Source organism: Myotis yumanensis, unplaced genomic scaffold, assembly GCF_028538775.1.
Source record: "Myotis yumanensis isolate MYYU_CA2020_CCGP unplaced genomic scaffold, mMyoYum1.0.hap1 SCAF_3, whole genome shotgun sequence".
Taxonomy (NCBI): Eukaryota; Metazoa; Chordata; class Mammalia; order Chiroptera; family Vespertilionidae; genus Myotis; species Myotis yumanensis.
In genome coordinates this window covers 83,771,710-83,785,524 of record NW_027223754.1, presented here as the reverse complement: position 1 = coordinate 83,785,524, position 13,815 = coordinate 83,771,710, and the positions used below count along the sequence as shown (strand labels likewise).

Genomic DNA, 13,815 nt, shown 5'->3' with positions numbered 1-13,815 from the left:
TAGAATGAGAAGTAGAAATTGTAGAATGTCAGAGCTGGAGGAGACCTGAGGCATTCGTTGGCTCCAACCCCTTATTTTACAGAGATGGGAACTGAGGCTCTGGGAGCAGACATGATAGGCCTTAGTCATTTGGAAATCTGTGGGCAGATTAGAATCCAAGACTGTCGGCTCCTTGAACAGTTTGCTTTCTACTACCAGGTGTTTTTTCATGAAAAATGATCAGAAGCCTGGGACAGGGGTCAGGGCAAGGGTGGACTAGAAGGGTCAATGGGGGCGGGGGGGGGAGGGAACATATGTAATACTTTAAACAATAAAGATTTTTTAAAAAATCAAGTTGACATTTATCCAAATTTTAAAAAAAGAAAAGAAAAATGATAAGAGGAGGATATTCTCCCTGTAAATGCATAGTTTCCAGGTGGAGGTGCAGAAGTGTGCTGGCATTACATTGTGATCGATGCTGTTATCTGGTTAGAAAACGAAGTATTTGCCTAAATTAGAATATGTAGCCCTGACTGCTTTGGCTCAGTGGATAGAACATCGTCCTGCAGACTCAAAGGTCCCAGGTTCGATTCCGGTCAAGGGTATGTACTCTAGAATATGTAAAATATACTTTAGTTGAGAATTTTACAGTAGTGGTATTACAGTACTGTTAATACTCTAACTAGAGGCCCAGTGCATGAAATACATGCACAGGAGGGGCGGGGTCCCTCAGCCCGGCCTGCACCCTCTCTCAGTCCGCGATCGCTCTCGCAATATGGGACCACTGGCTCCTAACCGCTTTCCTGCCTGCCTGTCTGATCCCCCCTAACCACTCACCTACCTGCCTGATCACCCCTAACCACTCTGCCTGATTGCCCCAAACTGCTCGCCTGCCTGCCAGATCGCCCCTAACCACTCTGTCTGCCTGCCTGGTCGCCCCTAACTGCTCACCTGCCTGCCTGCCTGATCACCCCTAACCACATCTGCCTTGGCCCCACTGCCCCAGTTTTGTCCGGAAGGATGTCTGGAATGACATCCGGAAGGTCATTCGGTTGTCTGATCTAATTAGCATATTACACTTTTATTATTATAGATTTTAACCTGGAGATTGGGAAGGTTAGAACTATCATGCAAATTTGTTTCATACATTTATCAGAGGAATTGGCATCAACTTCATCTTAGATCTTAAAAATAGCGAATAGTGGAGAGACTTGATTAGGCATGAAGAGATCCCAGTTCTAATCTCAGCTCCATCATCAATTAGCCAGATGACTTTAGAAAAGTCTTTTAAGCTCCTTAGGTCTCCATTTCCTCATCTCTGCAGTGAAAGGGTTTGACTAAACAGTCCCCTAAGTTTCATCACCGCTCTGAAAATTCTACAGCCCTCATCCTATCAATGACTTCAACCCTTTAATATCTCTGAATATCTAAACACAAATATGGGCTAGGACCTAGCCATGATGGCAGATGCTCCGAACTGATCCCAGACCAGAAGCTCAGATATTGCTCCACACACATGTTCCGTTTCTGCCTTGCAATGGAGGTTACGTCTGCTGACGGCACTGTGAATTTTAAGCCACATTTCAATGCTGACAGCATGTGGGGCATCCCCTGGTGCTGCACACTGGCCAGAAGTCTTGTCAGAGGCCACATCAAGCACTGACCATCCCCTCCGTCACATCCTCATCTCTTTGCTTGACTAAAGTCACAAAAGCCTCAGGCGTTTGAATGAATGATGAAGTTCATCCACAAATATTTATTGGGTTCCTATTAGGTGTCAGGTAGTGCACCAAGCATGGCAGTGAAATGTGAGGGCTTTCTGATCTCCGTGTGCACCGTGACCCCCCTTTCTGGGAGGTTGGTGTCCTGCGCCACATTTCTTCTGCCTGAAAAGCTCGTTCTGGAATTGCTTACTTCTTAGGAACATCTCAGCTGAACATTTTATTCCTGCCAGGGGAAATTTGGCTCCTCTGTCCCCACTGTGGAAAAAGAACTTTTTGAATTGTTAAAATGCTTTCTCATGTCTGTGGTCATCATGACTATCATCCATTCATCCATGGGAAAAAAAGCCCTTAACTGTGTTAGCAGCTTCGCAGGTTTTCTATTTCTCCTCAAAATCATACTGATAGCAATGTCCAAGTGCAGGAAGCATAATATTTATTAAAAATACCTCTTCACTCACAGGGAATAGATGTCCAGAGAAAATAGTTTTTATGAAAACTTCCAAATCAAGGATGAGCACAGCATTTCCTGTTGCACAGGGCACCAAAGCGGGGGGGGGGGGGGGGGGGGGCGGGGGGCGGCCAGGGCTGCGTTGAGCCTTTTTGATATCTTTCCTTTCACTCTCACTGAAAATATAGAGCCAATGAATACCACTATTAACATTAACATTTGAACATTCTTTTACTGATATGTGCTGAGAGAAGCATAATCATTCAGGAAAGATATAACTTTGGAAGCTGAAGCTGGAAACCCTAACACCGTGACATGGGCCTGGAGAAAAAGACACTGTATTGGGGGAGTGTGTGAGTGAGTGAGTGTGTGTGTGTGTGTGTATAAGAGAGAGAGGGAGAGAGAGAGAGTATGCCTGTGAGTGTGTGTGTGTGTGTGTGTGAGAGAGTGTGTGTGTGAGTATGTCTGTGAGTGTGTGTGCGTGTGAGAGAGAGAGAGTGTGTGTGTGTGTACATATGCTAACACACTCTGGCTGCTGGGGAGGGGTAGGGAGGGCTATGAGGAGATAGCTTCTGTACTGCTTTGGAAAGAATCCACACACAGAAAAATGTCACAGTGTTTTTAAAGCCAGGATGCTTTCATACTAGATCTGAGGGAAAGTAAGGTGTCAATACACTTACTTTAAGGCAGAAATGACATGCTGTTGACTCTTTGTGCAGCTGAAACAGACTACAGCTCAAACAAAAGAAGTCTGTGCCCAGAGAGGATGAGAGGAGCCACAGATAAGGGACACGCTGCTTGAGTAGGGAGACCATCTCTAGCAGGTGGTTGTGACCCTCAAAGCCAAAAATATTCACCTTCTTCCTTTGCCGAACGTTTGCTGACCCTGTTCTTCGGGGTCACAGAGCTGGAGAGGAGGACATTCGGGCTTATCCAGCCCGTCCCCAGTGCCTGGGGGTCCGAACAGGGGGAGCTTTCTTCAGGACACACAGCTGCTCAGAGGTGGAGTATGACTTGACCAACACTGGCGTCCTGATCCTCTGCTCTCACAGGCAGGAGTGGGGTCCCGCCAGCATTCCCTGGGCCCCACCTCATTAGTTTCCTCTGATGAGGCTTATTATTCAACAACAGTGATAAAAATAGGATTTGGATAAAAGAATGGATTTTAGATTAAAGTGTGTGCTCAGAGTCCTCTGCACTTTTGGAGAGGGAAATATGCTGGTCCTTGCTCCATCATAACATGGAATGTTTTGGCTTCTTGGCGGGCACAAACTTTCATTTCCCTTAAAGTTTCGGCCTCTCCTGCCTCCTTTGGCGTTCTCCACAGCTCCCCTTCCGCACTCCTCGCACTGTGACTCAGTCATGTGCAGGTTCCCCCATCCAGAAATGTACGTTCCTGTGAAGCCTTTTGTAAGCTCATAAGGCATGAACTGAAGACACAATTATCATTGATTTTTATAGAAAAATTTTGAGGGCTCCCAGACCCCCAAAATAACCTACCGAATCATACTAAATGCACTGAATCACACCAGTTTTATGCTACGTGTAGCACTCTTACGTGCTCCCTCAGGTTTTTCTTATTATACCTTAGGACACGTCTTGCTAAGGGACGCACACAATAAGAAAAATAAAGCACAGATGCTCCGACACTGTTCAGAGCTCTGGGGCTTGATGCCGAGAGGCCGCGTGTGGCTCCTGAGAAGGAGCTTGGTGGGCACTGTGGATGCCGGTGGTGTGCGCTGCCTCCAGTGTCGGCTGCTGCAAAACCAACGCTGAACGTTGTTTTCACTTTTCTTCATAAAAGCAAAAATCCTATTCAGATTTCTTCCAGTTAGCAAAAACAGGTACTGATGTTAGGGCTTTAATAAAAGTGAAGTGTCATAAAGCAAACTTTCAAATAGCAGGGAATACTGTCTATGGCTGTGTGTTCCCCTGCCCCACTCCCACCCGCAGGACTGCAGGGACCAGCAATGGTTTTGGATCTTTTTATCCCCAGCATTTAGTACAGTATCTGGCTGCTTAGGCTTCTCAGTGCACATAGACTTTGGCCTGTAGTATAAATGCATATACAAATGGTACAGACTTCCTGGATCTGTGGTTGCCAGAGGCAGAGGGTAGGAGTGGGGGAACTGGTAATGGGGGCCAGAAGGTATAAACTTGCAGTTATAAGATATGTAAGTCCCAGGGATGGAATGGACAGCATGGTGATTGTCATTAATAATACTGTCTTGCATATTTGAAAGTTGCTAAGAGAGTATATCTTAAAAGTTCTCATTACAATAAAAAAAAATTGTAACACTGCATAGTGATGAATGTTACCTAGGCTTTTTAAAATATTTTGTTTGTTTGTTTGTTTGTTTGTTATTCCTTACCTGAGGATATTTTTTTCCATTGCTTTTTAGAGGGAGAGTGGAAGGAAGGGAGGGAGGGGGAGAGAGAGAGAGAAAAAAAAAATCCATGTGAGAGAGATACATCAGTTGGTTGCCTCCTACATGCACATGGACCAGATTTGGGGATTGAACCTGCAACCCAGGTATGTGCCCTTGATGGGGAATTGAACCCACAACCCCTCGGTGTGTGGGCTGACACTCTAACCACTTAGCCACACCAGCCAGGGCTTTACTAGACTTTATGTGGTCGTCATTTTGCAATGTGTACATGTATCAAATCATGTTGTACACCTTAAACTTACACAGTGTTACATGTCAATTATATCTCAAGAGAACTGGAAAAATGTATTTTTAAAAAATAATCTGCTGGAACCTACCCCTAGAATTTCTATTCAGTAAGTTTGGGGTTGAGCATTCGCAAAAGATGATGGTGATGCTGGTGCAGGAACCACACTTTGAAGAATACTGCTTCATCATCAAGTGAGTGCCTGGCCCAGAAAATCTAAGTAGTTAGAAATAGCCAATTGCTATTAAGTAATCTTTATAGCACATTAATGAACTTAGTGGAAACTCAAAGGAAAGCAGGGCCACCATTTTGAGGGTCAAAAAGGAGAAGAAATGCCCAGCTGGAATGGCTCAGTGGTTGAGCATTGACCTATGAACCAGGAGGTCACAGTTCGATTCCCGGTCAGGGCACATGCCTGGGTTGCAGCCTCAATTCCCCAGTGAAAGGTGTGCAGGAAGCAGCCAATCCATGATTCTCTCTCATCATTGATGCTTCTATCTCTCGCTCCCTCTCCTTTCCTCTCTGAAATCAATTAAAATATCTACACTAATAAAAGACGAAGATGCTAATTGACCATAACTTTGCTACACCCAAGCCACGCCCACCAACCAATCAGAGCGACCATATGCAAATTAACCCAACCAAGATGGCAGCTGGCAGCCACGGAGCTGGAGCAAGCAGGAGGCTTGATTGCCCTGGCGATGGAGTAAGCAAAGCTTCCCGCCTGCTCTGGCTAGCTGTGGCCTCTGCAAAAGGCAACAAAGTTTCAATTATAGAAGCTAAATAAATCCCAGATACCTGCTTCCAGCCAGCCTCCACTGGGAGCTTGCATGGCTGGGGGCTGTGGCCAGCCTGCAAACAGCCATCAGCCCCTCACCCAGGCTGGCCAGGCACCCCAGCAGGACCCCCACCCTGATCTGGGACACCCTTCAGGGCAAATAGCTGGATCCCACCCATGCACCAGGATTCTATCCTATATAATAAAAGGGTAATATGCAAATTGACCCTAACAGCAGTGTGACTGGGAATCACTGGTCACTATCACACACACTGACGCTCTGCAGGAGCTGCCCCCTGGTGGTCAGTGTGCTCCCACAGTGGGAGCTCTGCTCAGCCACAAACCAGGCTGATGGCTGCCAGTACAGCAGTGGTGATGGGAGCCTCTCCCACCTCCTCAGCAACGCTAAGGATGTCCGACTGCAGCTAGGTCTGCTCCCCGCTGGCAAGTGGACATCCCCCGAGGGCTCCAGGGCTGCCAGAGGGATGTCTGACTGCCAGCTTAAGCCAATTCCCCGGGGGAATGGGCCTAAGCCAGCAGGTGGTCATTCCCCGAGGGGTTACAGACTGCGAGAGGGCACAGGCCAGGCTGAGGGACCCTCCCAAGTGCACAAATTTTTGTGCACTGGGCCTCTAGTATTTTTTATAAAAAAACAAAGGAGAATAAATGCCTAGAAACCCCTTCCTGCCAAATAATCACTCTTAGCAAGGAGTCACTTACTGATAAAAGGGGGTCTAGTGAGTCTGTGGACTTATTTCTATGATTCCTAATGCACCTGCAAATGTGGGTAGCTCTGGTGCAGAGAGCTGGCTATCATGCAATTCATTCCTATTCTCATCTACCAGGAAGGCAAAAAATAAATATCCGATAACCAACTATTGACAAGAGGTAGGAAAATAATTTTTTTAAATATATTTTATTGATTTTTTACAGAGAGGAAGGGAGAGGGATAGAGAGTTAGAAACATCGATGAGAGAGAAACATCGATCAGCTGCCTCCTGCACACCCCCTACTGGGGATGTGCCCGCAACCAAGGTACATGCCCTTGACCGGAATCGAACCCAGGACCCTTCAGTCCGCAGGCTGACACTCTATCCACTGAGCCAAACCTGTCAGGGCAGGAAAATAATTTGAAAAACACTTAGTGGTCATAAAATTGGAGTGTAGTTTAGCATTCAAAAATTAAAAATTCACATATTCTCCTATCTATCCTTCCCACTGTTAAGAATTTCTTATAACTTTTTTTTATGTAAGAGCCTGGCTGGTGAGGCTCAGTGGTTGAGTGTTGCCTATGAATCAGGAAGTCACAGTTCGATTTCCTGTCAGGGCACATGCCCAGGTTTCAGGTTCAATCCCCAGTAGGGAGTGTACAGAAGGCAGCCAATCAATGATTCTCTCTCATCATTAATGTTTCTATCTCTCTCTCCCTCTCCCTTTTTCTCTGATATCAATAAAAATATATACATTTTTTTAAATTATGTTAGAATGTCAGAAGATCTGTCTGAGGATGTTCACTGCAGTCTTGTTAATGTACATACGGGTAGATTTTCATGATATGTGAAGTGAAAAAAGCAAGGTGCAGCACAGTGTATATCATATTAGCACTTTTGTGGAAGTGAAAAAAGAGGTTACACACAGGAAACTATGCACAGTGTATGCTCTCTGCATACCGTTTTCTCTGGGTGGGTGTGCTAGAATCTGTACATTCCCTTTAAAGAGAAAAATGGGGAGGGGGCACTCAGGATGGGAAAGTAGACTTTGCTTTTCATTTTATTCCTTTTTTCTTATATATGTGTGTTACTTTACTTAGTCCATAAGGATAATCTAGGCAGGGGGATTTATTGAATTTAAAAAGCCTAATAAAGGCAACATATTGTAAAAAAAACAAACAAAACAAAAACCCCACAACCTATTAAAAATGGTAATATTCTCATATAGATTTCTGTTTTGTCACTTTACAAAATATTTGAATATATACATTCATAAGGGGATCTACAGTTCCCTGAAATGTACTGGAATGTATACAGAGTTTAAAAAGTCACTGTATATCTTAATTTATTTGAACAACATGACCATTTCCGGCTTGCTTGATAGTTGCAAAAACATCCTATTTCTTTTCTTATAATGTGATCAGCATGTTTTTCTTTCCCCATCCCATTCCCCAGAAGAACCACATCTCTGTTCTCACAGAGTCAGGACTTTAGAAATGCCTGCTGCTGGCCTCCGGGGTGAGGCGGTTGGAATGGAGTCACGGTGTCACGCAATACTCTTTTTACTCATCTTAGGACAAAACCCCAAAATGCCCTTTTCCCTCCTCAACTTGAAATTCCAGTCAATGCCTCCTTAATGTATGGGTTTGACCATATTAATTTTCTGTCTCCTGGGCTTCCCGCCAGACAGACAGGCAGGCTCCTTGGAGCTCAGGATGCAGAGCCTGCCTGAGTGAGTGAGCAGAAACCTCTCCGGGATCTCTCCCAGCAACTTCCTCTTAACCATGTCCCTGTCGTGTTTGATGCTAACTGCTCCTCCCTCTGGCTTCGTCTTGCTCCTCTGGGCATCCTGAGAGCCCAAATCACTTACTACATTCCTTCCATTATAATTATTCAATTCAGGGCCAAGGCTCACCAGTCCTACCCAGCTCTGAGTATTTAAAAACAACAATAACAAGCTAGGGTGGCAGAGATCTCCTATTTCATTTGTTATGTGCCTTTGAAAATTTCTTATGAGCTACTCAGAGAGGATTTGAAAAAATGTTATCCCTTAAAGGAAAATGAAATTTCCTCTGAACCCTACAGACTTAAGGCTCTATCATGAGCCCAGATAGCATTAAAACCGAAAATTAAGCCCGGAGATCTGTTCCAGGTGCTCTGTTGAGGCAGGCCTGCTGCTGGTGAGGACTTAATCAGTTTCTCCAGATACTTGGGACACTAAGTGGATTTAAGGCCCTTTCACAGCTGTTTAGCTGGAACAAAAAATGCAGAAGGTGCAGGAACTATGAGAAGGAATGCAGCAAGGAGGACATGAGGGAGAAAGGGCCCTGTTTGTGTTCATTGGAGGAACCTAACCTTTCTCTTCCGCTGCTTCCAATGCTTTTCTGTCCAGAGCTCTAAGTTCAAGAGGGCTGCCCAGAAATCTGAGGTTTTGTGCTGGGCACCCTGTTCTGAAATACTGTGAAACTTGTCTAATTTGTCCTTTTTCTGGGTAAATGGATGTTCTGTCCTAAGCTGTCCTTCCCTGAGAAGACGGAAGACAATTTCTTCTCAAGATCATTTATAAAGTCCTATTTCAAGTAAGGACTATGCTCTGAACTCAGCAGATGTCCAAGCATTTGGGGGAAAGTACTGAAAAGGGTGTTAAGTTGCTTGATCTTATGGATTATTTTTTGAAATTTTGAAAGCTATACACATATATGTGTATGTTATATGTGTGCATGTGGGTATACATGTTTCTTCACTTACACATGTATGAGATAGTGAATAACCAACCCCTAGTAGAATGTTACACTTATCAACAAGGAGCCATTAGCCTGGGGTAGCTCTAAGGCTGTGGTGGCCTATGTAAGCAGACCAAAACCTAAGCCTGTCAGGTGCCTGAAGTTGAAACCTAAGGACTTTAAGCTATGGCCAATCAGAATTTCCTTCCTTTCCTTCTGCCTTTTCTATAAAAGCCTCTCCCCAGCTCCTGTCACTGGAGCTTTCCTAACCACTTCCAGTTTGGCAGTGCCAAATTTGAATTGATTTTTGCTCAAATAAACTCTTTAAATTTTCAATATGCCCCAGCTTATCTTATAACAAGAGATTTGCAAAGAGTGGTGACCAACTTCATCACAGCTCTGTTTATCCTTCCCTTCTGTTCATTGATACCTGCTGGATATGTATGGGAGACTATATTATGACATCTAAGACTGACATTCAAGCATATTTCTGAAAAGTCAGGTAATTTTTTTATGCTCCTCAAACAACCTAATTTGGGCAAAACACATCAAACATAGAATTAGGGAAGAAAGATTTGCAAAGTATAAAGAATAAAATTAAATTTTCTGACTGATAACTCTTTCTCATACTTCCAGAATGTTTAAGTATACTAACTGATATAGGCTCCTGTGGGCCTTTGGCCATCACTTTAGACCACTAGAGATGGTAAAGGCACTGGTGGGGGTGGATATGAATTTGTTCTGCTTGCATCACAACAACATCCTGTCTACTAATCTCTTCTCTGGGCTTCTAAGTAGAGTTTTAAATATCCCATTTAGTTAGTAACTGCTTTTAGCTTCATCGTATATGGAATGAGCAGTAAGAATTATACTGGAGAAGTAGTGTGTGGTAGTCAAATTTATGGACATGTTTTTGGTGTTCTCTGCTAGAGCTAGTGAAGAGTGTATGGTCTTTACCTGTGACATCAATTGTAGTGGTCACCCCATTTATGGTCTTTAAAATATGCTGTCTTTGAGTCACATTCATTAGGGTAGAGGCTCTGAGGTGGTTTTTCTCTAATGATGATGAATTTATGCTGATCTGAGCACTCTTTCTGGGTCCTTTTGAGTGCCCAAGAGCTGTTATTTGCAAGACAAAAGTAAACTGGGCCATAGAAATACTGTGAAACTATTTTTTAAACCTAAGTTGAGTTACAGTCTTTGTTCTTTGGTGTGTGTGTTTTTTTTGTGTGTGTTACTTTGTGGGGGGAGGAGGAAGTATAAAATTAATAAGAAGTATAAACTTAATCACATTTAGTTTTGCTTTTAATTACTTCCCCTATTGGAAAGAATACAATTACATGAAATCGAGATATGCCCAGACAATTTAAGACATCATATCTCTTTGAATTCTGACTTCTTTCTGGACCTGCAGTATGTATTTCAGGTCCATTTGAATGACCTTCAGGCCTCTCAAATTCAGCATGTCCAAGAGCAAATTCTTTATCTTCTTCTCAGACCTCCACCTGTGCTCATCCTCTGGGGCTCTGATGTTCTTCCCAAGCTTGAGTCGTGCTGGTCTCCCGCTTCTCCTCCCTCACAGCAAGTCAGTCACACTGTGTCCTGTATCTTGCCCTGTCAAATGACTTCTTGCTTCTCTCTCCACTCCAGAGCTCCGCCTTCATTCAAGCCTTTCTCATTTCTCCCACGCAAATCCTACTCAGATCTGCCTTCTCTGGCCTGCATATAAAGTACACCATATGGCTTGGTATGCATGGTCCTTATTTATTCTCAGCCAGCATTAGCCCCATCCCTGTCACCTATGTTCACACAAAGTCCTTTCGCATTCCATGCCAGCCTTTAAGTGGCAGCCCTGCCTTCTCAACTGAGCAGGTTTTGATTCACTATTTAAGACTTGGCAAAAATATGGTTTTCTTTGGGTGTGTTTCCCTGACTCCACCTACTGAGTTAGTTACTGTGTCCCCATAGGTGTCATCCATACCTCTCTTGCATAGGGTAATTATTTGCTTTTTCCCCAGATGAGATTTCTCTGTAATCTCATCAAGGGTAAGGGCATGTCTTAATCATATATTTCCAGCAATCAGTCAAGTGCCTCGTAACCAGTAGGATCTCAGATGTTTGCTTAATGAATGAATTGAACTTATGGCCCAGAATATGTTAATAGTATGGTCTGAGCAACGGAGGCACTTAACTTGAAACAGGGAATATCTGCAACACAACTTGAGTAAACATTCGGGGATCTGGTTTTAACCTTGAACATGTGCAGTTTTGGCCATTGGGTCTTTCTTCTAAGTGCTTTCCCTTCTGTACACCTCCAAGTGCATTAGTAGTTTTTCTTAGCTTCCCTCCACTCTACACACACATAAACATATGAACACACAATTTTCTCTTTATTAACAACCTTCCCTGGTTGATGGCAGAATTTTGGCCATCACCACCCAAATTCTCAGCCTCAACCCTTACTGTGCCTTCCCCTCAGGCCTTGTGTCAGACACCACAGTTCTTATTCTTCTAACTGATTCCAATCAAAGAGTTCTGCTATTAAAAGCAATGGGACCAATTCTCTTTAAAAATCTCACAATCAGCCCTAGCTGGTTTGGCTCAGTGGATAGAGCATCGGCCTGTGGACTGAAGGGTCCCTGGTTTGATTCTGGCCAAGGGCACATGCCCAGGTTGCGGGCTTGATCCCCAATGGGGGGCGTGCAGGAGGCAGCTAATCAATGATTCTCATCATTGATGTTTCTACTCTCTCTCCCTCTCCTTTCCTCTCTGAAAATCAATAAAAATATATTTTTAAAAAATCATCAGCTTTGAACAGTCCCTTCTGACCACAGAATCTTAAAAAAAAAAAAAAATCTCACAATCACTACCACCTCTGTCCCTGCCAGATAATCTCATCTGACAGGATTTTGCCATGACAGTTTGGGCTGACCACTCTATGTTGCCCTTGCAAAGGCTGCTTGAAGTCCCCCATGAACCCAGCCTGCACGCAGACAGAACAGCAGGAGCCCCAGGCAGTGAGCTGCAGCATTCTCCTCTGCCAGCGATGCTGCTGGGCAGCCAGCCCTGGGCTTAGGTGGCCAGCTGAAAGGCAACCCTCAGAGCAGGTCAGCCTGGCTAGCTGGCAGCTTTACTTCCTCCGGGTGAGCTGAGGAGAGGGAAGAGTGTGAGATAAGCTGATGGCAAATCCTCCTGTTAAAATTAAGTGCAATCAGTTCATTGTATGACATGATGATAAAGTTTGATAGATAGGAAAGTTTGGAGTTGGAATTCTCTTGAGGTGGAAAACAGTAAACATAAAAGCCCTCGTGAAAACTACCCATAGGTCGGGAAGTAGCTGCTTATTAGCATGAGAAGATATTTACAATGTGGGAAGTGAATGGAATCTGCTTGCTTCCTATGCTCCATCAGACACTTGTTTATTTTGTGCACTGATTTTTAAATTGTGGCACCAGGTGTTCTTCTGTGCAGATTATCCTATTGCTCTTTGACATTTTTTGGACACCTGGAAGATTTGGAAGAGCTTTGATGTCCTTTTTTATAATAGAGCCTTGGCAATCACTTAAGAAAAAAATATGTTTGATAGAGTGTTAGCATCTATGAGAAGCTAATTTTAACTATCCCTTCCTAACTTAATATTTAGAAGTTTGTGTTTAATCATATGGTGAATTCAGTGCTATAATTTCCTTAATCTCATGCCTACTAAATCAATAACTGTTTAAGCAAGACTGAATCTGCAATTGCTTGGCCCCACCTGTGACATCCACTATTAAGAGCCCATCCCTTTCTCTGCATGGTTTTGTTCACAACCCCTCAGAATTTATTATTCCTATAGCACTGTGCCTGCAAGCCACGGAAGTTCTAAATGAGGTCCAAGTGATAGAGTTGGAACTTCAAGGGGTTTGGGAACTGAGGGAGGGGAGCCTGAAGAAAGTGAAAAATGGAATAACAGAGAATGGTATGTGGTCGTGATGAACTCTGAAGGGTGTGAACGTAAGGTCTGCATGGCAGAGTTGCTGGTTGGGCGAGCCTTGGTCTCTTTTCCCTGCCCAAGGGCTAGTGGGCTGGCTGCATTGGTTGCAACAGGGCAAGAAAAAGGATCCAAGGAGTAAAAATGGCCCTGAGATTGAGGGGAGATGTGACACAGCTACTCATGGCCCCAACTTAGAACTTGGACCCAGTAATGTCTTCAGCGAGCTACATCTGACTCCTTCAGATAGAGACCAAAAGAGAAAAAGATATATGTTTGGCTCTTCCTCATTCAGCCACTCTACCCCAACTTCATGTCTAAGGCCCCAACCAAGGCATTACATTGTCTACCTATCTGTATCTGTATGCCAACACCAGTGCCCATGCAGTCTGTACATATACCAAGTCCATTTGTAAACAAGGTAAAGAATGCATGGAAGCCAGTCTCCCCGGACTTTCCCCAGTCATACTTAGAATTTGCTTTAACCTAAGGTTATGGAGACAGACTTGAAGGGAGACATCCCAACCTTGCTAAAATGTAAGTACAAAAGGCACAAATTGGATGGATATTGATGATGTTATTTCTACTGTGACATCATCCATAGACTCCTAGTGTCTTTGCTTTGCTTCCCTATAGTGATCACAACATAAATTACTTGTCTTGTTTGACTTCCTTGTTCACCAAAGTTGAGCAGATTGTGGCCGTTTTCAACGCTTCTACCAGACAAAAAGCTTGGGACCATTTCTCGAAAGCTCAGCGCAAGAACATAGACATTTGGCGAAAACATTCTGAGGTTGGTGATTTTAT

General features: G+C 43.9%; 1 protein-coding gene across 2 annotated transcripts in view; it reads left to right on the top strand.

Moving 5' to 3' along the window:
* ENOX1 (ecto-NOX disulfide-thiol exchanger 1) overlaps positions 1 to 13,815 on the top strand; it is a 576,449-nt gene that overhangs the window by 437,500 nt on the left and 125,134 nt on the right. For both annotated transcript variants that reach the window (XM_070409022.1, XM_070409021.1), the window contains one exon: positions 13,695 to 13,801. In XM_070409022.1, coding sequence (XP_070265123.1) covers positions 13,695 to 13,801 — 107 coding nt within the window. The remainder of the gene's footprint in view (positions 1 to 13,694; positions 13,802 to 13,815) is intronic.